The 27,654-nt window shown below is 42.6% G+C and overlaps 1 protein-coding gene across 3 annotated transcripts; it reads left to right on the plus strand.

The window, feature by feature from the left end:
• The first annotated feature begins 11,896 nt into the window (after positions 1–11,896).
• Positions 11,897–27,174, plus strand: LOC116955868 (mitochondrial ubiquitin ligase activator of nfkb 1-A-like). 3 transcript variants are annotated; one of them, XM_032977195.2, is made up of 7 exons: positions 11,897–12,306; positions 16,390–16,535; positions 18,211–18,298; positions 19,850–19,970; positions 21,161–21,377; positions 22,030–22,282; positions 23,627–27,174. In XM_032977195.2, the coding sequence occupies exons 2-7, from the start codon at positions 16,395–16,397 to the stop codon at positions 23,890–23,892; spliced, it is 1,086 nt and encodes a 361-aa protein (XP_032833086.1). In that variant the 5' UTR covers positions 11,897–12,306; positions 16,390–16,394; the 3' UTR covers positions 23,893–27,174. The 3 variants fall into 3 exon arrangements, with proteins under 3 accessions (XP_032833086.1, XP_032833094.1, XP_075908074.1); XM_032977203.2 differs by having other exon boundaries at positions 16,395–16,535; XM_076051959.1 differs by lacking the exon at positions 11,897–12,306 and adding an exon at positions 12,910–13,962.
• The last annotated feature ends 480 nt before the right edge of the window (positions 27,175–27,654 follow it).

Genomic DNA, 27,654 nt, shown 5'->3' on the forward strand with positions numbered 1-27,654 from the left:
GCTCATTCTTGTACTACCTTTGGTTCTCGACTTTTACGCAGAATGATAATCACACGTTTTAATCTTGATTTGAAGCTTTCGTGACTGCAGGAATCCATAGAAATAAAACAAATCACTGTTTTATTTTATTTAGAACTACGTGACTTTACCGAAAGAACCAAGGAGTACACGTTTTAATGTAAGTGGTTTGTTGATATCAGCACACTGCAGGCAAGGTGGTTGTTGCTGGAATCGAACTGTGTCACTTGACTCAGTACTGACTCAGTAGTGAACGAGCATACCTACTGATATTTCAATCTCCATTTTTTCCTCCAATAAGTACTGATTTTTGTTTTACAGTACTGTATATCAGTACGAATGTTTAGGAATTCGATATGAATTATAAATATATTGCAGTCATTGAATATAAATGCGCTTAAATTCAGGATATATATGTACTACTAATTTACAGCCCATTAATCCACCGCTGGATAACGACCCCCCCACACCGTATCGGTAATGGGGTTCGCTTGACCATACTTTGCCACGGGGCTGTGTGCAAACAACAATCAGTGGCGAGTTATATCTGAACCGGTTCTGAGCCCACTCCATCCTCCCTTCACCAACCCACACTGACCAGCGTGAAGTATATAAAAAAAATCCCCATGACCGACGTAACGTGGCGAGATCTTCATGCAGCAGTGGGTTTAATAGAGGGGATGTACAAAATAGGCCTTACTCTATTCCCTACTCATATTTGAGAACCAAGTCAGACTCGCAGCATTACATACAAAGTGTTTGCCACAAATGAACCACAATACCTTGCTGATCTCGTCAGGAGCATAAACCATCACGCAGACTCCAGTCATCCTCGCACCGGGTTTTGGATAACCATTGAACAAAGACAGTCACTGCATCGCGTGCTTTCAGATGTGCTTCTACGGCCGTCTGGAACGCTCTTCCTTCCGATATTCGGAAGCCACTGGAGCTGCGCACTTTTACATCTAGATTTGAAAATCATTTTGTTAAAACTGCTGTTTGTGTTTACTTTTTTGTCCTTCTCCCGCACCTCCGATTAGCACGGTTGGCTACGTACGGCGCGAAAGAAGTTCAACATACATAACATACATACAATGGGGCCCGGCGCTGGGGGGGGTTACTGGGATGGACCCTACACCACCAAATGTCCTTTTGTCCCACCAAAGTTGACTCTCCTTCGTGATGAACCACCTTGGTATGGTGCCCCACACATACAACAGCAAAAAAAGCACTTACTGGCTGAAGCCAGTATCTGGGTCCGAATGTTGGGGTGACAGAAGGGGCGGGTATGTGTGGCTGGGATGTGTTGAAGTGTGGCCGATGGGTGAGCTGTCATGACGTCACCGCGGTGCTTATTAAAGCGCAGGACAGGACAGTCTGGGCACGTGTGCGGATCAAGTTTCGCCACTGACCTTTCTGCGTGGGCGCTGGAGCGCGGCCCCGTTAGCTCTCTGGGGTACTCGAGCCGGTGCCTCTGCAGGTCGAGCCGCTACTGGCCACGTCTCGGTGTCCCCGTCTTGTCTGAGCCAAGCACATTTTATAATCGTCCGCGTGTTTTGGTCGTTGTGTGTTTTGTGTCCCTGCCGGCGTGAGTCTCTCCTCTCTCTGCAGACGGGGTGTGAATGCGGTCGACACGTGAAGGGCGGGTGCAGAAGGGGTTGCGAGTTCAAATCCAGGTCAGGGGGTTCAATGTGGCCCATCTTCTCCACCGCGGTCAATAATAAAAGACTTCCACGTTGTGGGAAGCTGTCGGTGGTTGTCTCGTAGGGTCAGACACGTTCCGGCCATATGAATGTGGAATGTCCACCTTACACTCTCTAGACCAGTGCAGGAGATGAGTACAGTATCGATCCGACAGCCTGCGACGATGTCCATCCACGGCTAACATCAGTGGCAAATGATAGCTGAAACGACTTTGGCACCCTCCATCAACGCGCACTGACCAGCATGGTGAAGTATGCTCAACCTCCATCACCGACGATGCGTGGGGAGCCCTTCATCCAGCAGTGAATTGACAAAAGCTACAAATGATTTAATTATCAATATTAATAAAGTTGATTTTGCAGTCAGAAACTACATGAGTGCTTCGAGTTTGAAGCATTCTAAAGGCATTCCAGACGGTCATCACCATTATACTGCCAGAGGCACTTCCTTTTTTCACAGTAAATATGAAGACTGCTTTGCGTTTGTTTTTTATCTACGTATGTTTAGGTGTATTTGTAACACGGATTATCCAGTTTAGCCAGTTTCGCGGGTATTTTACAAGGTAGATCCATTGTGCTGTGAGCACAGTAATAGCAACACAAATACGTCAATAGTTGTTTTGGGTTAGATCGCGTAAATATATAAATGTCATTAAAACCCGCCACCACCCGACACAGCCAACTAGTAAGGGTTGTCACGTAAACAGAACGTGGCCAATTCGTCACTTGCACAGCACACCGGTGTGTTGGAGAGCCAAGCCACAACATTTACAATCTGAGTACGAGTACCAATGGCGGAGCCAGGATTTTCAGGTAGGGGGGCAACCCCTCCAGCAATGAAAAATGATAGAGGAGTTGTTAGTAATAAGTAAAGACTTGTCCCTTGCTTTTTATTCGACGCATGTGCGGCGATGGCTCAGCCATCGATCGAGGGGTCGAATTCGAACCGCGTTGTGTGATCGGCATCGCTCTCGCTGAAGGTGCTGATGCCTTCAGGGAAGTCGTGGACTCTGTATACGCAACTGCGCACAATTCTAAGTCACTTATAACCGCTTTGCCGTTACTTATTGCCAATTGTGGACTCAGACTATTGTTCTATCATCTCATAGAGTCCCTGGCACGTAATAATATGCTACACAGTGGCAGTGGGGGTCGCAAAATGCCGATTTATTACTAATAAACCCCAATGATCCGATCGAAATTAGGGATTTCGATCGGATCATTGGGGGGGGACAACTAGCTTCATCAGGCGACAGCCAGATTTGTGAAGAAGTCTAAATGTTTTGTTCCTTATATAGAGGCGTAGATGTGGTGACCACGCTTCTGCGCTCTTGCGCCACGTGGGGGGGGGGGGGGGGGGGGGTTATTGAGTCACCATGCGCATTAAGCGAGCCCTTTAAACTTGTCCTTCCTGTCTATTGTGTATATTAAAATAGCGTACCAACGGTAATCCCTATTGAAGTAAGCTGCCCTTTGTAAGCATGCATTTAAATAATTTATTATTTGATTATTCGCTTCCACGCAGCACTAAGGAGGTAGCTATCCGAACGGTTAAAGTTATTTTCATTTCTTTCAATTTCGATAGATTCTCTAATTGGTCTTGGCCAGTAGTAGCTAGTTTTGCACAAAACTTCAACATCATCAAAATCTTTCGATTTAAAGCTTTCGTGACTGCAAGGATTCATCTTCTTTGGTTCTTTCGGTAAAGTCACGTAGAATGAGAATAAAATAATAAATTGATAAAATAAAATAACAATAAAATTCTCACGACGTTTCGGCCACTTGTGTTGTGGCTTGTGTTGTGGCCGAAACGTCGTGAGAATTTTATTGTGTTATTTTATTTTATCAATTTATTATTTTATTCTCATTCTACGTGACTTTACCGAAAGAACCAAAGAAGATTATCAAAATCAATTGAGTGTCCTTGTTGGCACGCGTGTTCTGCAACTGCTGACAGTTGTATTTGGGATAATTTAATATTTCTCTGATGTTCTTTTAGTCTCGTGCTGATCATTCGTCCTGCTTGCCCAACAAAACATTTACCACAACAAAAAAACATATTCGGCAATAACATTGTGGCCTTTAAAAGGATTAAAATATAAATAGCCGCGGTTTTGGGCAACTAAAAGTAACAGCTGGGTCGTCTCTTCACAGTGACGAAACCATAGGTCAACTCATACGATTTACTCTTTGGTTATTTCGGTAAAGTCACTTAGGAAATAAAATCAAATAATATGGGAATTAGACGTTTCGGTTGCAACACAAGCAATCATCATCAGGTAAGAATGAATGTTAAAACACAGACACGGGAACAGCATAGGCAGACACACATGCAGAGAGACAGAGACACACACACCATACGATTTACCCGTATTCTTGTACAGGAAAATTGAAATTTCAGGTCCATACGGCGCACAGCCATTTCGATACGGGCAAAACAATGTTTTTGTCTATGTGTTTATGTTTCTGCCTTGTGATGGGACTTTGTGGGATGAACGTTGAGATTTATAAGGGGGCACGGGGTGACCTATTAGGTCTGAATTGGTCTGTAATAAGCTAGGGCACTGAATAGGGGTTGGCAGCTGTGCGAAACGCAACGATCGCGGGGTATTTAAGCTTTAAACTCAGGGGGGTTTAAACTTTAATCTCAGGGGGGTTTAAACTTTAAACTCAGGGGGGTTTAAACTTTAAACTCAGGGGGGTTTAAACTTTAAACTCAGGGGGGTTTAAACTTTAAACGCGGGGGGTTTAAACTTTAAACTTAGGGGGTTTAAACTTTAAACTCAGGGGGGTTTAAACTTTAAACTTAGGGGGTTTAAACTTTAAACGCGGGGGGGGGGGGTTAAACTTTAAACTCAGGGGGGTTTAAACTTTAAACTTAGGGGGTTTAAACTTTAAACTTAGGGGGTTTAAACTTTAAACTCAGGGGGGTTTAAACTTTAAACGCGGGGGGGGGGTTAAACTTTAAACTCAGGGGGGTTTAAACTTTAAACTTAGGGGGTTTAAACTTTAAACTTAGGGGGTTTCAACTTTAAACGCGGGGGGGTTAAACTTTAAACTCAGGGGGGTTTAAACTTTAAACTTAGGGGGTTTAAACTTTAAACTTAGGGGGTTTAAACTTTAAACTCAGGGGGGTTAAACTTTAAACGCGGGGGGGGGGGTTAAACTTTAAACTCAGGGGGGTTTAAACTTTAAACTTAGGGGGTTTAAACTTTAAACTTAGGGGGTTTAAACTTTAAACGCGGGGGGGGGTAAAACTTTAAACTCAGGGGGGTAAAACTTTAAACTCAGGGGGGTTTAAACTTTAAACTTAGGGGGTTTAAACTTTAAACGCGGGGGGGGGGTTAAACTTTAAACTCAGGGGGGTTTAAACTTTAAACTTAGGGGGTTTAAACTTTAAACTTAGGGGGTTTAAACTTTAAACTCAGGGGGGTTTAAACTTTAAACTTAGGGGGTTTAAACTTTAAACTTAGGGGGTTTAAACTTTAAACTTAGGGGGTTTAAACTTTAAACTTAGGGGGTTTAAACTTTAAACTCAGGGGGGTTTAAACTTTAAACTTAGGGGGTTTAAACTTTAAACTTAGGGGGTTTAAACTTTAAACTTAGGGGGTTTAAACTTTAAACTTAGGGGGTTTAAACTTTAAACTTAGGGGTTTAAACTTTAAACTTAGGGGGTTTAAACTTTAAACTTAGGAGGTTTAAACTTTAAACTTAGGGGGTTTAAACTTTAAACTTAGGGGGTTTAAACTTTAAACTTAGGGGGTTTAAACTTTAAACTTAGGGGGTTTAAACTTTAAACTTAGGGGGTTTAAACTTTAAACTTAGGGGGTTTAAACTTTAAACTTAGGGGGTTTAAACTTTAAACTTAGGGGGTTTAAACTTTAAACTTAGGGGGTTTAAACTTTAAACGCGGGGGGGTTAAACTTTAAACTCAGGGGGGTTTAAACTTTAAACTTAGGGGGTTTAAACTTTAAACTTAGGGGGTTTAAACTTTAAACTTAGGGGGTTTAAACTTTAAACTTAGGGGGTTTAAACTTTAAACTTAGGGGGTTTAAACTTTAAACTTAGGGGGTTTAAACTTTAAACTTAGGGGGTTTAAACTTTAAACTTAGGGGGTTTAAACTTTAAACTTAGGGGGTTTAAACTTTAAACTTAGGGGGTTTAAACTTTAAACGCGGGGGGGTTAAACTTTAAACTCAGGGGGGTTTAAACTTTAAACTCAGGGGGGTTTAAACTTTAAACTTAGGGGGTTTAAACTTTAAACTTAGGGGGTTTAAACTTTAAACTTAGGGGGTTTAAACTTTAAACTTAGGGGGGTTTAAACTTTAAACTTAGGGGGTTTAAACTTTAAACTTAGGGGGGTTTAAACTTTAAACTTAGGGGGTTTAAACTTTAAACTTAGGGGGTTTAAACTTTAAACTTAGGGGGTTTAAACTTTAAACGCGGGGGGGTTAAACTTTAAACTCAGGGGGGTTTAAACTTTAAACTTAGGGGGTTTAAACTTTAAACTTAGGGGGTTTCAACTTTAAACGCGGGGGGGTTAAACTTTAAACTCAGGGGGGTTTAAACTTTAAACTTAGGGGGTTTAAACTTTAAACTTAGGGGGGTTAAACTTTAAACGCGGGGGGGGGGGGGTTAAACTTTAAACTCAGGGGGGTTTAAACTTTAAACTTAGGGGGTTTAAACTTTAAACTTAGGGGGTTTAAACTTTAAACGCGGGGGGGGGGGTAAAACTTTAAACTCAGGGGGGTAAAACTTTAAACTCAGGGGGGTTTAAACTTTAAACTTAGGGGGTTTAAACTTTAAACGCGGGGGGGGGGGGGTTAAACTTTAAACTCAGGGGGGTTTAAACTTTAAACTTAGGGGGTTTAAACTTTAAACTTAGGGGGTTTAAACTTTAAACTCAGGGGGGTTTAAACTTTAAACTTAGGGGGTTTAAACTTTAAACTTAGGGGGTTTAAACTTTAAACTTAGGGGGTTTAAACTTTAAACGCGGGGGGGGGGGTTAAACTTTAAACTCAGGGGGGTTTAAACTTTAAACTTAGGGGGTTTAAACTTTAAACTTAGGGGGTTTAAACTTTAAACTCAGGGGGGTTTAAACTTTAAACGCGGGGGGGGGGTTAAACTTTAAACTCAGGGGGGTTTAAACTTTAAACTTAGGGGGTTTAAACTTTAAACTTAGGGGGTTTCAACTTTAAACGCGGGGGGGTTAAACTTTAAACTCAGGGGGGTTTAAACTTTAAACTTAGGGGGTTTAAACTTTAAACTTAGGGGGTTTAAACTTTAAACTCAGGGGGGTTAAACTTTAAACGCGGGGGGGGGGTTAAACTTTAAACTCAGGGGGGTTTAAACTTTAAACTTAGGGGGTTTAAACTTTAAACTTAGGGGGTTTAAACTTTAAACGCGGGGGGGGGGTAAAACTTTAAACTCAGGGGGGTAAAACTTTAAACTCAGGGGGGTTTAAACTTTAAACTTAGGGGGTTTAAACTTTAAACGCGGGGGGGGGGTTAAACTTTAAACTCAGGGGGGTTTAAACTTTAAACTTAGGGGGTTTAAACTTTAAACTTAGGGGGTTTAAACTTTAAACTCAGGGGGGTTTAAACTTTAAACTTAGGGGGTTTAAACTTTAAACTTAGGGGGTTTAAACTTTAAACTTAGGGGGTTTAAACTTTAAACTTAGGGGGTTTAAACTTTAAACTCAGGGGGGTTTAAACTTTAAACTTAGGGGGTTTAAACTTTAAACTTAGGGGGTTTAAACTTTAAACTTAGGGGGTTTAAACTTTAAACTTAGGGGGTTTAAACTTTAAACTTAGGGGGTTTAAACTTTAAACTTAGGGGGTTTAAACTTTAAACTTAGGGGGTTTAAACTTTAAACGCGGGGGGGTTAAACTTTAAACTCAGGGGGGTTTAAACTTTAAACTTAGGGGGTTTAAACTTTAAACTTAGGGGGTTTAAACTTTAAACTTAGGGGGTTTAAACTTTAAACTTAGGGGGTTTAAACTTTAAACTTAGGGGGTTTAAACTTTAAACTTAGGGGGTTTAAACTTTAAACTTAGGGGGTTTAAACTTTAAACTTAGGGGGTTTAAACTTTAAACTTAGGGGGTTTAAACTTTAAACTTAGGGGGTTTAAACTTTAAACTTAGGGGGTTTAAACTTTAAACGCGGGGGGGTTAAACTTTAAACTCAGGGGGGTTTAAACTTTAAACTCAGGGGGGTTTAAACTTTAAACTTAGGGGGTTTAAACTTTAAACTTAGGGGGTTTAAACTTTAAACTTAGGGGGTTTAAACTTTAAACTTAGGGGGGTTTAAACTTTAAACTTAGGGGATTTAAACTTTAAACTTAGGGGGGTTTAAACTTTAAACTTAGGGGGTTTAAACTTTAAACTTAGGGGGTTTAAACTTTAAACTTAGGGGGTTTAAACTTTAAACGCGGGGGGGTTAAACTTTAAACTCAGGGGGGTTTAAACTTTAAACTTAGGGGGTTTAAACTTTAAACTTAGGGGGTTTCAACTTTAAACGCGGGGGGGTTAAACTTTAAACTCAGGGGGGTTTAAACTTTAAACTTAGGGGGTTTAAACTTTAAACTTAGGGGGTTTAAACTTTAAACTCAGGGGGGTTAAACTTTAAACGCGGGGGGGGGGGTTAAACTTTAAACTCAGGGGGGTTTAAACTTTAAACTTAGGGGGTTTAAACTTTAAACTTAGGGGGTTTAAACTTTAAACGCGGGGGGGGGGGGTAAAACTTTAAACTCAGGGGGGTAAAACTTTAAACTCAGGGGGGTTTAAACTTTAAACTTAGGGGGTTTAAACTTTAAACGCGGGGGGGGGGGTTAAACTTTAAACTCAGGGGGGTTTAAACTTTAAACTTAGGGGGTTTAAACTTTAAACTTAGGGGGTTTAAACTTTAAACTCAGGGGGGTTTAAACTTTAAACTTAGGGGGTTTAAACTTTAAACTTAGGGGGTTTAAACTTTAAACTTAGGGGGTTTAAACTTTAAACTTAGGGGGTTTAAACTTTAAACTCAGGGGGGTTTAAACTTTAAACTTAGGGGGTTTAAACTTTAAACTTAGGGGGTTTAAACTTTAAACTTAGGGGGTTTAAACTTTAAACTTAGGGGGTTTAAACTTTAAACTTAGGGGTTTAAACTTTAAACTTAGGGGGTTTAAACTTTAAACTTAGGAGGTTTAAACTTTAAACTTAGGGGGTTTAAACTTTAAACTTAGGGGGTTTAAACTTTAAACTTAGGGGGTTTAAACTTTAAACTTAGGGGGTTTAAACTTTAAACTTAGGGGGTTTAAACTTTAAACTTAGGGGGTTTAAACTTTAAACTTAGGGGGTTTAAACTTTAAACTTAGGGGGTTTAAACTTTAAACGCGGGGGGGTTAAACTTTAAACTCAGGGGGGTTTAAACTTTAAACTTAGGGGGTTTAAACTTTAAACTTAGGGGGTTTAAACTTTAAACTCAGGGGGGTTTAAACTTTAAACTTAGGGGGTTTAAACTTTAAACTTAGGGGGTTTAAACTTTAAACTTAGGGGGTTTAAACTTTAAACTTAGGGGGTTTAAACTTTAAACTTAGGGGTTTAAACTTTAAACTTAGGGGGTTTAAACTTTAAACTTAGGAGGTTTAAACTTTAAACTTAGGGGGTTTAAACTTTAAACTTAGGGGGTTTAAACTTTAAACTTAGGGGGTTTAAACTTTAAACTTAGGGGGTTTAAACTTTAAACTTAGGGGGTTTAAACTTTAAACTTAGGGGGTTTAAACTTTAAACTTAGGGGGTTTAAACTTTAAACTTAGGGGGTTTAAACTTTAAACTTAGGGGGTTTAAACTTTAAACGCGGGGGGGTTAAACTTTAAACTCAGGGGGGTTTAAACTTTAAACTTAGGGGGTTTAAACTTTAAACTTAGGGGGTTTAAACTTTAAACTTAGGGGGTTTAAACTTTAAACTTAGGGGGTTTAAACTTTAAACTTAGGGGGTTTAAACTTTAAACTTAGGGGGTTTAAACTTTAAACTTAGGGGGTTTAAACTTTAAACTTAGGGGGTTTAAACTTTAAACTTAGGGGGTTTAAACTTTAAACTTAGGGGGTTTAAACTTTAAACTTAGGGGGTTTAAACTTTAAACTCAGGGGGGTTTAAACTTTAAACTTAGGGGGTTTAAACTTTAAACTTAGGGGGTTTAAACTTTAAACTTAGGGGGTTTAAACTTTAAACTTAGGGGGTTTAAACTTTAAACTTAGGGGTTTAAACTTTAAACTTAGGGGGTTTAAACTTTAAACTTAGGAGGTTTAAACTTTAAACTTAGGGGGTTTAAACTTTAAACTTAGGGGGTTTAAACTTTAAACTTAGGGGGTTTAAACTTTAAACTTAGGGGGTTTAAACTTTAAACTTAGGGGGTTTAAACTTTAAACTTAGGGGGTTTAAACTTTAAACTTAGGGGGTTTAAACTTTAAACTTAGGGGGTTTAAACTTTAAACTTAGGGGGTTTAAACTTTAAACGCGGGGGGGTTAAACTTTAAACTCAGGGGGGTTTAAACTTTAAACTTAGGGGGTTTAAACTTTAAACTTAGGGGGTTTAAACTTTAAACTTAGGGGGTTTAAACTTTAAACTTAGGGGGTTTAAACTTTAAACTTAGGGGGTTTAAACTTTAAACTTAGGGGGTTTAAACTTTAAACTTAGGGGGTTTAAACTTTAAACTTAGGGGGTTTAAACTTTAAACTTAGGGGGTTTAAACTTTAAACTTAGGGGGTTTAAACTTTAAACTTAGGGGGTTTAAACTTTAAACTTAGGGGGTTTAAACTTTAAACGCGGGGGGGTTAAACTTTAAACTCAGGGGGGTTTAAACTTTAAACTCAGGGGGGTTTAAACTTTAAACTTAGGGGGTTTAAACTTTAAACTTAGGGGGTTTAAACTTTAAACTTAGGGGGTTTAAACTTTAAACTTAGGGGGGTTTAAACTTTAAACTTAGGGGGTTTAAACTTTAAACTTAGGGGGGTTTAAACTTTAAACTTAGGGGGTTTAAACTTTAAACTTAGGGGGTTTAAACTTTAAACTTAGGGGGTTTAAACTTTAAACGCGGGGGGGTTAAACTTTAAACTCAGGGGGGTTTAAACTTTAAACTCAGGGGGGTTTAAACTTTAAACTTAGGGGGTTTAAACTTTAAACTTAGGGGGTTTAAACTTTAAACTTAGGGGGTTTAAACTTTAAACTTAGGGGGTTTAAACTTTAAACGCGGGGGGGTTAAACTTTAAACTCAGGGGGGTTTAAACTTTAAACTCAGGGGGGTTTAAACTTTAAACTTAGGGGGTTTAAACTTTAAACTTAGGGGGTTTAAACTTTAAACGTAGGGGGTTTAAACTTTAAACTTAGGGGGGTTTAAACTTTAAACTTAGGGGGTTTAAACTTTAAACTTAGGGGGGTTTAAACTTTAAACTTAGGGGGTTTAAACTTTAAACTTAGGGGGTTTAAACTTTAAACTTAGGGGGTTTAAACTTTAAACTTAGGGGGTTTAAACTTTAAACTTAGGGGGTTTAAACTTTAAACTTAGGGGGTTTAAACTTTAAACTTAGGGGGTTTAAACTTTAAACGCGGGGGGGTTAAACTTTAAACTCAGGGGGGTTTAAACTTTAAACTCAGGGGGGTTTAAACTTTAAACTTAGGGGGTTTAAACTTTAAACTTAGGGGGTTTAAACTTAGGGGGTTTAAACTTTAAACTTAGGGGGGTTTAAACTTTAAACTTAGGGGGTTTAAACTTTAAACTTAGGGGGGTTTAAACTTTAAACTTAGGGGGTTTAAACTTTAAACTTAGGAGGTTTAAACTTTAAACTTAGGGGGTTTAAACTTTAAACGCGGGGGGGTTAAACTTTAAACTCAGGGGGATTTAAACTTTAAACTCAGGGGGGTTTAAACTTTAAACTTAGGGGGTTTAAACTTTAAACTTAGGGGGTTTAAACTTTAAACTTAGGGGGTTTAAACTTTAAACGCGGGGGGGTTAAACTTTAAACTCAGGGGGGTTTAAACTTTAAACTCAGGGGGGTTTAAACTTTAAACTTAGGGGGTTTAAACTTTAAACTTAGGGGGTTTAAACTTTAAACGTAGGGGGTTTAAACTTTAAACTTAGGGGGTTTAAACTTTAAACTTAGGGGGTTTAAACTTTAAACTTTAAACCGCGCGCGCGATCAGCGCCCCCTCTGGGTGAGTCTCGGCCTCCCTCACCCCGTCGAGTCGCCCACCGAAGTTAATCTCTCGATTTCCTTCCAAGACAAATCATATATATTTAAAAAAAAGCCATCAAATCTACCCGCGGCAAACCCTGCCCTAAAGCTAGAGCGCGCGTACATTTTTTTTTAATTCACCTTTAATTTGTAACCAAGTTGAAAGTCATCTCTCTCCCGTCTCTTCTTCCCCCCGGGTGCGGGCCTCATCCTCGGACTCTCCTGCGCTCCACCGCCGGGGTTTGCGCGGCGTTGCGGGCGGAAGAGCGACCACCTCGGCCCTCTACCCGGGACTCGTTCGGAGTGAAACGCGGGGCCTCGGCGGGGTCAGCATCGAGCCACGGTCGCCCGGCGGTGTCAGACGCGGTGCAGGTGAGCTTGGTTGGAAACACTTCATCTCTCTCGTGTTCATCTCTCTCTCGTGTTCATCTCTCTCTCGTGTTCATCTCTCTCTCGTGTTCATCTCTCTCTCGTGTTCATCTCTCTCTCGTGTTCATCTCTCTCTCTCGTGTTCATCTCTCTCTCTCGTGTTCATCTCTCTCTCTCGTGTTCATCTCTCTCTCTCGTGTTCATCTCTCTCTCGTTCATCTCTCTCTCGTTCATCTCTCTCTCGTGTTCATTTCTCTCTCGTTCATCTCTCTCTCTCGTTCATCTCTCTCGTGTTCATCTCTCTCGTGTTCATCTCTCTCTCGTTCATCTCTCTCTCGTGTTCATCTCTCTCTCTCGTTCATCTCTCTCGTGTTCATCTCTCTCTCTCGTGTTCATCTCTCTCTCTCGTGTTCATCTCTCTCTCTCTCTCGTGTTCATCTCTCTCGTGTTCATCTCTCTCTCGTGTTCATCTCTCTCGTGTTCATCTCTCTCTCGCGCGTTCATCTCTCTCGTTCATCTCTCGTTCATCGCTCTCATCTCTCTCGTGTTCATCTCTCTCGTGTTCATCTCTCTCGTGTTCATCTCTCTCGCTCATCTCTCTCGCTCATCTCTCTCACGTTCATTTCTCTCGTGTTCATCTCTCTCGCGTTCATCTCTCTCGTTCACGCGTGAGAGGGATAAACGTTTCATGCCGCCGGCTCGGCATGTGCAGTCGCAGGGGGGAAGTTGTTCGCTGTCTTTTGGCTGTGCGCTGTTGATCGTGCGAAGCTTCGCCAGGCTAATGTGCTTGTACACTTTAGTTTGGTTGTGTTCGAGTGTATTATAGTCCGCCTACAAATATGTAAAACACGCTGACATATCGTACGTGATTCGAGTGGTTGAATAATAGCATGGTGAGCGTGGTTATTAAGAGTAGTGGTTTTAACACGTAGGCTTTCGCGACCAATATCCATACATAATACAGAGTTTTTTTGTTGGGTTGGATCGAACCCAAACAGCCTGTATTATGAATAGAGGTTTTGTCGGTTCTTGGAGACGTGCTTGATAGTGTATGTGTAATAATTGTGGTGGTGAGTGTGTTTTATACTTCAGCAGTACGTGGTTGCGGCTGTTGTTGTACTATATATATGCTGGGTAGGTGTTGTACTGTAGCTTGCATACCTGTCAAACCACGCGTTAGGTTACCCCCTATTCTTGTACAGGGAAATGTGAGTTTTCAGGTCCATACGGCGTGCAGCCGTTTCATGATGGGCCTTTGTGTTGGATGAATGTTGAGATTTGTAAGTGCACGGGGTTACCAATAAGTGTCTGAATTGTGGTTGACAAGGTGTATGAGCTTGCCTTGTATATGGTTGATATGTTGGTCCAGTGGTTACACCGTACTTTGTGTGGTGGTTATTGTGGGTGAACTACAGAGTTGGGGCCCATTAGTTACCGCAGCGTGATTGTGGTTGTACTGTAGATTGTGTGGAGGGTAAGTCGTGTTTGGTGATGTAGTTGTATGGCGCCTATGATCAAATCACCTGGAATGCACCCTGCCTCATCAGATATCAGAAGCTAAGCAGGTTTTGAGCCTGGAATGTTACCTTGTCAGCTCTTGCATCTAAGCTTCTAACCATCAACAAACCCGCACTGACCAGCATAGACAATTAAGGTCAGGTAAGCGCAGCGTGACACGCACAAATGATTCGGTAAAGTTGGATCAATGTGATAGTTTGTGTTCGTGCAGTGGCCAGCATGGTGGTTGATGCGGTGGTTAGGGACGTAAGGGGTGTGTTATAGGTGTGTGTTATAGGTGTGTGTTATAGGGGTGTGTTATTGGTGTGTGTTATTGGTGTGTTATTGGTGTGTGTTATAGGTGTGTGTTATTGGTGTGTGTTATAGGTGTGTGTTATAGGTGTGTGTTATAGGTGTGTGTTATTGGTGTGTGTTATTGGTGTGTTATTGGTGTGTGTTATAGGTGTGTGTTATTGGTGTGTTATAGGTGTGTGTTATAGGTGTGTGTTATAGGTGTGTGTTATAGGTGTGTGTTATTGGTGTGTGTTATTGGAGTGTATTATTGGTGTGTATTATTGGTGTGTTATAGGTGTGTGTTATAGGTGTGTGTTATTGGGGTGTATTATAGGTGTGTGTTATTGGTGTGTGTTATTGGTGTGTATTATTGGTGTGTATTATAGGTGTGTGTTATAGGTGTGTGTTATAGGTGTGTATTATTGGAGTGTATTATTGGTGTGTGTTATTGGTGTGTGTTATAGGTGCGTGTTATTGGTGCGTATTATTGGTGCGTATTATAGGTGTGTGTTATAGGTGTGTATTATTGGTATGTATTATTGGTGTGTATTATTGGTGTGTATTATTGGTGTGTATTATTGGTGTGTTTTATAGGTGTGTATTATAGGTGTGTATTATAGGTGTGTAATATTGGTGTGTATTATAGGTGTGTGTTATTGGTGTGTGTTATTGGTGTGTGTTATAGGTGTGTATTATTGGTGTGTATTATAGGTGTGTATTATAGGTGTGTATTATTGGTGTGTATTATTGCCGTGTGTATTATTGCCGTGTGTATTATTGCCGTGTGTATTATTGCCGTGTGTATTATTGCTGTGTGTATTATAGGTGTGTATTTTAGGTGTGTATTTTAGGTGTGTATTATAGGTGTGTATTATAGGTGTGTGTTATTGGTGTGTATTATAGGTGTGTGTTATTGGTGTGTATTATAGGTGTGTATTATAGGTGTGTGATATAGGTGTGTGTTATTGGTGTGTATTATAGGTGTGTGTTATTGGTGTGTGTTATAGGTGTGTGTTATTGGTGTGTGTTATAGGTGTGTATTATTGGTGTGTGTTATTGGTGTGTGTTATAGGTGTGTGTTATTGGTGTGTGTTATAGGTGTGTATTATTGGTGTGTATTATTGCTGTGTGTATTATTGCTGTGTGTATTATTGCTGTGTGTATTATTGCTGTGTATTTTTGCTGTATTATTGCTGTGTGTATTATAGGTGTGTGTTTTAGGTGTGTATTTTAGGTGTGTATTATTGGTGTGTATTATAGGTGTCTATTATAGGTGTGTATTATAGGTGTGTATTATTGGTGTGTATTATAGGTGTGTGTTATTGGGGTGTATTATAGGTGTGTATTATTGGTTTCTATTATAGGTGTCTATTATAGGTTTGTATTATTGGTGTGTATTATAGGTGTGTATTATAGGTGTGTATTATAGGTGTGTATTATTGCTGCGTGATTTCATAAAGGTTATATCGTGGAGTAATAGATGGTGTAGTAGCAGTAGTGTGGTTCATTTAGTGGTATTTAGTTGGTGTGGTGGTGTCGTTGCTGGTGTAGATACGAATGTGGTTTACATGGTTCGTGTGGCTATCGGTGCTCTGGTTAATTGGGTTGACGTGGTAGCTTGTGGTTGTTGAAGTGGTTATTGGGTGGTTGGTGTTCTAGTTGATTGGAAGTGGAGGTGTGTAGTAATTAAGAGAGACAGGTTGGGAGTGATAGTTTATTTCCGGTGAGTGTGTAATTAGTATGGTTAATGTGATATTGTGGTTGAGGTTCGTGCATTCGCTGTGCGGTTGGTGTTATATTGTGGTTGAGGTTAGGGGCCGTCCATAAATGACGTCACGCGGTTTTGGACGATTTTGGACCCCCCCCTTCATCACACGGCGTCACAAAAAGTCAGACCCCCCTCAAATATGACGTCACAAAGCTTTGACCCCCTCCCCCCCCCAATATAATAAAACATGCTTCAAATCGCTTTAAACTATTGTCATTGCAGTGCGTATTTAATATGGCGCTGCACTCTGATGTAGGAGAAAACATTTATTTAAAAAAGTCTATTTAATTAAGTAGAACGTGTTGTCTATATTTAAAGTTGCGCATTTTGATGTGACGTCACATTTCTCAAACCCCCCCGTCACACATCGTCACAAATGTCTGACCCCGCCCCCCCACCCCAGGTGCGTGACGTCATTTATGGACGGCCCCTTAGTGTAATAGGTGTTCAGTGATTACCGTGTGGTACTCGTGGTTGATGTTAGGAGCAATGATGTAATTGTGTTCACTTTTGCTGCGTGCGAAAAGAAAAGATGACAACGCTGCTGGGAGGGATGTTGGGGCCGGATGGGCCCAGTACGCGGGAGCTGGTGTTGCTGGGCGTTGGTGTGGCCGTGAGCTTCATCTCCTGGAGCGTCGCTCGCAGGAAGAGTGCAGCTCTGAGCAAGCTGCAGGTCTGCTGGCTCTGAGGCAACGAACTATAACAAAACATCTACATTTACAGTTCGTCATTTACAAATGTTGTTCTGGGAATGATGTCGATCTCTATGCGGTGGTGGTGTTGAGGAAGGGAAAGATAAATCATTTCAAATACTCTTCTCTTATGGTTCAAGAACTCTAGCATGGGGTGTGATGTTATGAGATAAAGAGAGAGAGAGAGTGGGATGGGATTGGAGGGAGATTGATACAGCTGCCCTTGGGAAGAGAATTACCATTTGCTGCACACTCTCAGAGTTTTATTAAATATTAATACATTTTAGTAATTGGCCCACAATAAAAAATATATAGAAAGATTTGAAATCACATTTTAATCCCATCCAATACATCAGTGGCGGATCTCGGGAGTGGGGGGGGGGCATGGCGGCAATTTAACCTTATAGTGGGACCGCGGGGTCCCATAAGCCCCCGGCTCTCGCATAAACTGCGTTGCGACGTAATTTAATGTCTGTTGGAGGCGAACGAAATGGAAAACTATTCCACTCGACGAGCTCTAATCAAACTTTCCAAGTTTTGTTTCTTCTGCGTATTCGTCCTCGCTGCGCTTGAACGACATGACAACAGATAGATCCGCGCCAGGTGGGTCGCGGCGTTTATGTGTGCGGTGGGACAGAGTCGCCAAAAATAATTAATTAACTACGATTTTGAATTCCTTCCGTTTATTCAGGATCCCGGGGTCCCGCCATAAGGTTCAATTATCCTTGAGACCCTGAAATTTGCTATATTGATCTTTACCAAGGAATTTTTTTTTAAATGTTTCGTTTATGTGGGGCCCTATTTAAAATGTTGAAATTTCAGGATTGCCCCCCCCCCTCTGGGAAGTTTCTATATCTAGCTCTGCTACGTATTAATGACCACCATCCAAAGAATGTGGAATTTACCCCACTGGCTCAAAGCTGCAAATGTAAATGGGCACCACCTCATTGTGCTCTGAGCAGAGAGACTTAACTTGGCCTATTCACTCTCATATAGGTATGGCAAGGTCACATACATCCGCTGTCGTAATGATATATCACATTGACTTCTTTAGCTCATCGAGATTAACTTAAGTGACCTCATTCGCGTTCAGAAATTTACTAAGACGACCCCACATAGCTACACATGTTACAAAAACAAACACTTCATTTTAATGAAGGTTTATTAGAGTTAAATCTTCAGCATTTTTTTCTAGGAATGTCCCTGCCTGGAATGCTTCACCATAAAACTGCAACGATTAACTGTTGAAATATTTTTTGATTATTGCTTCCATTAGTCAGTCATTGACAGAAAAAATAGTCACATTCCTGCCATCCATGATGTGCTGCTTATCAATTTATGTGCCAAAAAAAATTGCCATGGGATTTTATCCTTTTGTAATTTTACCACTATTTAAACAATTCCTTTATATGGATTCCAGAGTGGTAAAGCCTCCCATGCAAAGAGTCAAGCACAATTTGCCTTCTGCACTGCCCTCTACGGGTTGCTGTTTTGCTCTCATGCACTTGATTGCTTGCATGAGCCAACAACCCTGCTTTCAGAGTGCCAAGGCTATAGGTGCGTTTCATTTCACAGAATCATTTGTTGTCGAGGGGTAATTTCAGTTGTAATTTCATCATGACTGAAAGTCTCTGGTGTTCTTCGTGTCATTCACAGGAAACTTCACAGATCCCCCTGGACGATGGTCTCATAGGCAGGCTGAAGGATGCACCTGGGGGCTACTTACCATATGTGGTGTTGGAAGGTACAATTGTGCAAACACATGACAGAGATCCCCTCTGCAGTCGTATAGGCTGTTGGGGCAATTGCTGTGTCAATCCATGTTAAGGCCAGCACAGCTTACAAGTAGGTGTGGTCAGCATCATGCCCAGCCACATTTGTCTCCATAGTGCCGATGTTCACATGCTTTACCTGATGCTAATATGAAGTTGAGTCGACTTAGAGAAGGCCCAATATAGGTTTTGATGACTGGGTTCATAGCTAAGTGTGCGAATCACTGCAGTATTGTTTCCCATGACGGTTCATGCACACACATCACCACACACCCCTACCCATCCAGGATGCAAACCCACAATCCCCTTCATAGATATATAGTCAGGATTGTGCTTAGAAGTAGTTATGTGTTGTTGAACTATGGGTTTGTCAACATTAATGCACAACACAGGGTGTTCAAAAAATTTGGACTCGATTTGAAATAGCTATATCTCTGCAACCACGAACCGCCCATTAATGAAACTCTTACCACTTGAAAGGGCGGGGCATAGAGTTTCAAATGATTACCGCTCGATGCCTCTCTCAGCGCACAAACAGCCCCTAGCCTCAGTCATTCGCAAGATGGCGACCCCGCAACACAAGGGGCGTTTTGCGTTCTGCAGTTCAGCAAGACTGAATCCATTATTGCGGTGCAGCGTGCGTTTCAACGTCGTTTTGGCATTGATCCGCCAATGTCAAAGAGCATGGTGGCACAAAAGACCATGGTGTTTTTGTGCCATCATTAGTGACTAAGCTGAATGACCTCAAAAACAGAATCACGGCAGCGGTGACTTCAGTGGAAGAAGACTTCACTTTGAGAGGCGTTTGGGACGAATTAAACTATCGTCTCGATGTTGTCCATACAGCAGGTGGAGGGCACATAGAGCGTTTATAAAATGGTTAGTAAAACTTGATAACTCATTAAACCCTTTGTGACTTTTTGTGTAATTGTAACATGCTGCCATCGTGAAATATACTGCTTTGAAATTGGGTCCATCATTTTCAAACACCCTGTACATTATCGCGATTACCATTGCCCCCTAGTGGCTAGTTACTACCTCAACTGTTCATTTGCCAGGTAACTTGGAGCTTTGTTTAATTGTAGTAATGCACAGATCGTCGTGGGTCCTTTATTATAGTGTTTTGTAAATCCAACACAGTATCAATGTGTTTCAGGATTTTTGCAGGCAGTTGATGCTTTAAGATGTTTGATTCATTTCAGAATTGGTATTTTGCATGCGAGAGGAAAATAAATGTCCGAGAGAAACCCCCCAACCCCATGCAAGCGAATGCTTCTCAAATGCATGCCCAGACAGGTCAGAAACCCACTTGCTGTACTGCCACATCCTTCGCACCACCGGTTAGCACGGTTGGCTATGTACGATGCGAAAGTCGTTCAACATACATACATCCTGGTTACCTTGTAGGCTAGCAGGTTTAGAGTCTCATGCATGATGATGATGATACTTATGCACAATTCAGCCGACATAAATAAACGTGGGGTGGGGGATCGCTTCCCGGGGCTGCCCATTCCACTCCACAGGGACGGTGCGCCCCATTAAGGAGCACCTACAGAGCCAGCTGCGGCCCGACGTGATAGGCGTCATGCAGCAGGTGGAATTTAAGGAGCGGAAGCTCGTCTGGAGCAGCCTCACCCACCACTGGTAACTATTCTGATGCACTCGGCAGGTCTCATCAGGACATATGAAGGGCAATGCAGTCCTTCGGATGTTTAAACAAAAATACAGTAAAACCTTGGATTGCGAGTAACTTGGCCTGCGAGTGTTTTGCAAGACGAGCAAACATTTTAAATAAATATTAATTTGATAAACGAGCGAGGGTCTTGCAATACGAGTAGTACGTATACACGCTTTGTCTGCCGAGCGTCACGTGATCACAACTGATATATGAGTGCTTTGGATTAAAAACACGTTTCCGGAACGAATTATACTCGCAATCCAAGGTTTTACTGTATATCGAATGGTTTTCCAGATCTGACATTCACCAAATCGATCAAACCCACACAATAAGCAAATAAGGTGAAACAACATAATAGAGCCAGCAGATCCAAATTAATTGTCGTACAGCTGAACACATGTGACATGCGATGACACTCGGTGCACGTGTGTAACGCTTATATTCGAATTTAATGCGAATTCTAATCAAATCTGTATTACGTAGGGGTGACATGTAAAAAAAAAAATCACCACCCCGCTACACAACAAAGGCATGTGCTATGATGGATAGGAATGAGATGTGAGAGGCAAACATACATGTCCAAGCAAATGACCAAGTGACTGGACCAATACAAGAGTGAGTTGTATCTAACTACCAAATTGCGCATCAGTTGATAGTACATCAAACTTAAGGAGAAAAATCTGAAATCAAAGCCCACACGTGTCCCAGGAGACACAGGTCCCTCCACACTTCGGTAGACCCTAGGACGTCGTGTGAAGAATTGTGGAAGAACTCCCCCTGCCCCTCTAGGCACCTGACCCGAACTGCACTAAGGGGGCCCCAAAACACTGAGGCATCCGTTGATTGATGAATGTAATATTAATATATTTACAAATAATGCAATTTTACATTTACACCAACGGATCGAACTTGAAGAGCGCGATACATTGCAGCAAGCACGACAGTCGGAGTGAAACAAAAAATACGTGATTCTTTTATCAAATTGCGACCCGGAATCATAAAAAGAACATTAAAATTGCCTGAGACGTGAATCGTTACATCCTTAATATTGACACATTTCTAGTTTATATCTCTTTATACGTAGTTTTCTTTCTCATTAAGCATCGCTATTCCCATCTGTGTCCTCCTCCATCACGCAATGCACACCCTAATGCAGGAACAACACGGAGCATGTGATCCACACGCGGACAGACATGGTGCCATTTGTCCTGGAGGGCACGGGACCAGGGGCGGCCAGCGTGCGTGTGCGGAGTCCCCAGGAGGCGAGCGGCCTCTCGCTGGAGCCCGTGGCCGAGTCCTTTCAGCCGTCAACGGGCACGTGGGGCGAGCTGCTTGGGCTGCTCAGCGGAGAGCGGCCCCGCGGGGTGCTGCAGGTCGCTCGATCTCATCCCACAAGCATTGTCATCACCGCCGTCTCTAATTTATTGTTTACACTAATTTTATTTACACATTGCCGAGCCTATCTCAGGGTTGTTTTCCATTCGCTATTTGCCGAGCCTACCCAGAAACAAACCATGATACATTGCCCTCACAAGACATCCGAATCTAGCTTGTGGCCAAGCAGGGCCAGGGGCAGAGAATGTCACGTTCATTCTTTGTGACGTCAGTGTGCTGAAAGGTAACAGCATTTTTGTCTAGTTTGTCTTGTGTGAGTGCATGCAAATGTGCTTGTATGTGTGCATGTTTGTGTGGGGTAACCCAGCAGTTAGCGTGCTGTGCTATGAACCCAGCAACCCGAGTTTGATTCCTATTCACGCCCAACACCAGTGACAGTTATCTGAAACGGTCCTGGGCCTTCCCTAGGTCGACTAAGCCTCAAATGAGTACCTGGTGCTGTGTGTAAACATAGCGATTAGGGAGACAAAGGTTGCCATGCATGGTACTGGTCACCCACCCCCTCGTGTACCGTGGCGGTCTTCATAGGTGGTCGCTAACATGATTTGCCCCAACAAGTATGTTAAGGCGATACGGGGGATCGTTTTCTTTGTGCGCGTGTTTGTGCGTGCGTGTGCGCGCATGCGCCAGGTTGAGCGCCTGCTGCGCGTGGGAGCAACTCTGACGGCTGTGGGGGAGGTGGCGCTGGGTGAGCATGGGGCCCCTGAGGTGCGCCCCCCGCGGGACGGTGCCGCCTACCTGCTGAGCGCGGCGGCGGGCGGCCTGCGGGCCCTGGTGGAGCAGCGTCGCTGGAGCATGGGCATGTGGAGGTTCGGGGCTGTCACCTGCACGCTGCTCACCCTGGCACTCGCCCTCTGGGTCCTGCGCAGGATCTACCGCCGAGGTAGTGCCCGCACTGTGGCAATACATAACCTTACAACCACAATGCTACATTACCACGTGACTAAACACACTGAAACTAAACTATTGTTTATTTTAGCAGGTAAGGCTCACTGAGCTATATAGCTCTTTTTCAGAAGCGACCTGGCCACAAATTAGCTCAACGAAGTGGCTTATCACGTGGAAATTACCACGCAACCACGGGGAAAGCGACACGCAAACTCCTAATATAGAGCACAGTCTTATCCCTACGACATCTACTTTACAATGCTACGATCGTGAAAAATGATACGGCTGCAAGCCTTAGAGGTCAACCTTAAAATCACTATCCCGGCTCAACTGTGCTCATTGTATGAGAATCTGATGAGATTGGACGCATTCCAGGTGATGTGGTGGTCAGAGTACTTGTTAACGATGGTATTAATAATTCCGGATGGAAATGATCAGTCTTTGACATAATTCAGAATTTCGATTCTTTAATTGAGAGTGGTGAGGAACCACTCTGCTATCACGTAAGAATGTAATGAATCACCCTCTCACTGATACTCAATGAGTTGTCATTTAGTTTTAAATTAATTCACAAATTTATTGTTTCCTTGTCTAGTGTTATTTGTCATCTTGTTGTTAGATTGTCATTCGGTCCAATAGTACAATCATAATGTTTCCAGATATTTTCATGAATTGTAAGTCATCTCTTCTTGCATGAGCAATTCCATGCATTAATGTGAGAATACCGATTAATGTAATCAATAATTACATGCCAACCTGCTGTCTAGCTTCCTCTTGCAAACTCGAGCATTAGCAAATTCTCACCCACAAACTTGCGACCAGTGAAAAGTGAATCCAGCAGAGGGCATACAATGTCCAAGCAAACAATGGTGGCAAAAACTCCGATGAGAAACTTGTGTTACCGGCGACAAGACGTGGGCCCACTAATGGACATCAAACGCCACTCTTCAACATGGCTCTTAATGATTCTCAGTGGCTGCCTATCCACCAACTGGCCAAGCCTTGCCTCGTTTAGCATAGGACATACCTGTCATGATCAGGGTGTAATTGGAGGCATTTGGATTTAACTGTGGTATTTATTAATTTACCATGAATTTTGGCAAAATGAGAGACGTGGCGAGTCAGGGTTTAGATAGAAGGGATTAATATAATGGTAATTTTGATGAAGGGTATGAGGAGCGGGTTAGAGGTAGGGCTATACACAGGTTAATGTCTATATAGGCTGACTTGAGTGACTTACAGTGCACCGTACACGCACAGTGGATGCATCATCACCATGCCAGTGTTTTCCGTTGTTTCATATCACATCGTTACCTCCTTGTGGTGCCGCCTCCCACAGCCCGGGAAGAGAGGCGCTGGGACAAGCTGAGACGCGAGCAGGAGGCCGAGGTGGCCCGGTTGGCCCCCGAAGACGGGGCGGGTGGGACGGAAGGGGACGGGCGGCTGCCGTGCGTGGTGTGCCTGAGCGCGCCGCGCGGCTGCGTGCTCCTTGACTGCGGCCACGTGTGCTGCTGCTTGCCGTGCTACCGCGTGCTGCCACGCCCCGTGTGCTGCCCCGTGTGCCGCTCGCCCGTGTCCCGCATCGTGCCTCTCTACCACTCGTAGCGGAGCCCGGTTTGCGGGCTGTGCTCGCACACCATATTTGTGGTACCACACCACAGTTACCAAACTGTACTAACGCAGCATACCATGGCACCACTGGGACATCACAGCAACTATACATCGCCATTCTGTACCACAATGCTATCACATCATACCACATCACCTCACCACACGGTGCTACCACAGCAGACCACCACAATGCCCTGAAATCTCATTTGGGGTTTGACTAATTCCACCTTGCCTTCATAGGGTATAAATTATGATATTCTGGGAAGTCAACATTGGCTTATCTCTGGATAGAATTGCTTCGTCATAGGAACGTGGAATTGGCTCAGGAATACGAACAGAAATGAACAAGTATTAACCAGTTGCTCGTTTGAACACGTGATTGAATAAAACTGCTGCTGTCAAATAAGACCAAAACTTCACAGTTGAGTTTGACATAATGGTCCCATGTGCACGCATATACGTGTAACGAACATGATTATGTTCATGGGAAGCGTGGGCACTTCAGCCGTTTATTAACTCCTTCCAACTAAGGTGTAAGCATTTGTGCAGCAGCTGTCTGTTTATCCGTACATTGGTCCTTCTATAATGGGGTGGGGGTGGCACGTCAACTCTTGTAAAGATAATGCAATATTAAGGAAGTTTTAGTACAAACTTGTGTTGAAATTTGGGAATTATCATTTTCAAAACAGGCCAAATTAGTGAAAGCGTTGCCCAAAACTTGGAGACAGAACTCGTATCAAGAAGGAATTTACAAATACCCAAATGCATTTTGCGTTTAGGGTTATGGCAAATGCATTTTGCCTTGACTGCTTCCCATTAGCTTCCATAACTGTTAATTAAATACTTCCAAAGACAAATGCATGTTGGAAAATATCGAATCCATGCCTATACATTATTTTTTCTTTTTTTTACAATTAAAACGATTTAACGACAGTAGGGAGATCATACTCATTCGTACATTAAACCCTCTTTTGCGTTCTTGAAAGCACTCTTGTGAATGCAGAATTCGCGAATGCAAACACCTTCCAATGGGAACAATCGGGTTTATGTCCGTGGTACTAGTGAACATAGGGGGGGGGAAATAGTAAATGTTTAATAACAATGAGTACAATAAATAATACATTATCTAGACCAATGATTTGAATTGCCTTTGATGATGATTTGACTTAAATGGAGGTGGTGGTGAAGGTGTTGAATTCCGGAGGATGACTCCTGGGGAGATGCAGGTGTTTGAAAACATTGCACAGTTATCATTTAAGCACTCTGAGGAGCATTAGCCGCAACACTTTCCCGGATTGTTTTCCCGTTATTTTTAATGGACCCGACAGTCGACTCGTTTATACCAAAATGTGTTAACGAGTGGACTAAGCACGTATAAAGAAAAAAAATGCACAAAGAGCGAGTTCAGAACGGGATTGCTGCGAGACGGAGGACTAAGTGGGCGGCCGAGGGAGCGTGGCTAATCCTCGCAGTGTAAAATGTTTAATTCTGCACGCACCTCCCCGGTGTCGGTGGTCTGGCACGACGTCCACTCGCGAATACTGGAGTCCGGTGGGTCGCGAATAGGGAATTGATATGCATTTAGTAACTCGCGAATATGCAAAAACTGGCGGATTCACAACTCGCGCATAGCGAGGGTTTATACTAGTCTGAAATTACCTCACTTTAGCGATGGACTTCGGTTTGCACCAATGAGAGGAAGTGGGGGTGCAGGAGACAAGGTGGACAATCATGTATGCAGCACAAACCGCAATTCCGCCCATGAACCCACTACATTTTAGACACCTGTCTGCAGGATAAGCATGCCAATTGGAGTTATAAAATCCCCGTTGGACGCATATTTATCTCGATAGTGTAGCAGTTAATGTGATGTGCTATGAACCTGGAAACTCGAGTTCGATTCCCCTTCACAGTCAACATCAGTGACGAATATCTTAACCGGTTCTAGGCCTCCCCTAGGTCGACTCGGCTTCAAATGAGTACCTGGTGCGGTGTGTAAGCATCGCTACTCGGGGACAAAGGCGGCCCAAGGCGGGTTGCTGGACACACCCAATGGCGGAGCCAGGATTTTCAGCTAGGCGGTGCAACCCCTCCAGCAAAGAAAAAAATGATAGGAGTTGTTAGTAAGTAAGGACTTATCCCTTGCCGTTTAGTTGACGCGTGTGCAGCGATGGCGCAGCCATCGATCGAGGGTCGAATTCGAACCGCGTTGTGTGATCGGCATCGCGCTCGCTGAAGGTGATTGCCTTCAGGGAATTCGTGTACTGCATACGCAACTGCGCACAATTCTGTGAGTCACTTATAACCGCTTTGCCATTACTTATTGCCAATTATGCACTCAGACTATCATCTCATAGAGTCCCTGGCACAATAATATGCTGCACAGTGGCACTGAGGGTCGCAAAATGCCGATTTATTACTAATAAACCCCAATAAACCGATCGAAATGAGGGATTTCGATCGGATCATTGGGGCGGCACGTGCCACCCCACCCCCTACTGGCTCCGCCAGTGTGGACACCCACCCCCTCGTGTGCCGTGCCGGACTTCATAGGTGCTCGCCAACAGCACTTTCCCCAAAAGGTCTGTTAAGGCTATACGGGAGGTCTTTGTCTTGCATGTGGCTAGCCATGTATACATTTGGTCTTGCGGTTGTGGAAGAGGAGTGTGCCAGGCTTCCTTTCGCAGGGCATCGATGGCAGCACTGTGCATGTACACGTAAGCCCATGTTTTATTAATCCACTGCTGGATGAGGCCACACCATGCCATACAAGAATTGTAAGGTGGAGGATTTTCCATGGCATCTGTCGGACGAGCAATCCTTTCATGCACATTTTTTGCGAAGCAGTAGTGAAGGATCGCTGGAATGAGGTCACAGGGCAAACCAGGGTTTTTTGTATTAATGCCCACTGGTAGGAGATCAGAGGACAAATCATCTCCCCTTCCTGTGGCGATTTGGAAGGATCCTCCTGAAAAAATGTCATGAAACTCAGTGAAGCCTCTCCTGGGTAAATTAGTATAATAAAAGGCATGTTCTAATTATGTTTGGTGAAGTGTAGCTGAAGGTAGATTTTGGAAAATGACCAGGTTATATATTAATGGGGTCGTGGAGAGTAACTCATGAGAGGTGTTGGAAATGATGATGTGGATGGAGTGAAGGCCAAAGATGCCAGTTGTACAATGCCGCATTGCTCACGATCGCCCTCAACAGAGTCCAATTACCGACGGCAACATGCCTCGGCTACAGCAGATATAATAAAACAATATTACATACAGATATCCCTCACTTTATGCGGGTTCGATTTGTGCGATTTCACGTAAATGTGGCGAACTTATTTATACACAATTCACGATGTGGTCGGACGTGGGACAACATTGTGTGTGTTTCTTGTATGCGCTACTCGGCAGGCCGCTGTCTCGTGCGGTTTCGCTTTGTGTGCCCTTATTTTGGAACGCATCTCCCATATAAACAGAGGACATCCTGTTATACGTAAAACTTATACAAAGGTTTTCTTGACATGAGCTGCACCACCGCTCAATTCTTATATTGAACTTATTTCGCATTGTACGTAGGTGCGGGGGAAGGACAACAAACTAAACACAAAAAGCAGTTCTAAAGAAATTCGTTTTCAATCTGCATTTTAAAAAGATAGAGCCGAGTCTCCTGTGTAAATGCTGCTGAGAGCCCATAGGCCTGACGTTCATTGTATATCATACGATGTTGGTAAATTACTTTATTCATTCAAAAATGGGACAC

The sequence above is a fragment of the Petromyzon marinus genome, chromosome 3, assembly GCF_048934315.1.
Source record: "Petromyzon marinus isolate PM22_M1 ecotype Great Lakes invasive population chromosome 3, UKy_Petmar_22M1.pri1.0, whole genome shotgun sequence".
Lineage (NCBI taxonomy): Eukaryota > Metazoa > Chordata > Hyperoartia > Petromyzontiformes > Petromyzontidae > Petromyzon > Petromyzon marinus.

What these genes read in the sequence shown, in the direction of transcription:
- LOC116955868 (XM_032977195.2), top strand. Translation starts at nt 16,395, where the DNA reads ATGACAACGCTGCTGGGAGGGATGTTGGGGCCGGATGGGCCCAGTACG. An exon ending in CAGCTCTGAGCAAGCTGCAG is followed by an intron (nt 16,536 to 18,210) that starts GTCTGCTGGCTC and finishes TGTCATTCACAG; the next exon opens with GAAACTTCACAGATCCCCCT. An exon ending in GGCCCCGCGGGGTGCTGCAG is followed by an intron (nt 21,378 to 22,029) that starts GTCGCTCGATCT and finishes CGCATGCGCCAG; the next exon opens with GTTGAGCGCCTGCTGCGCGT.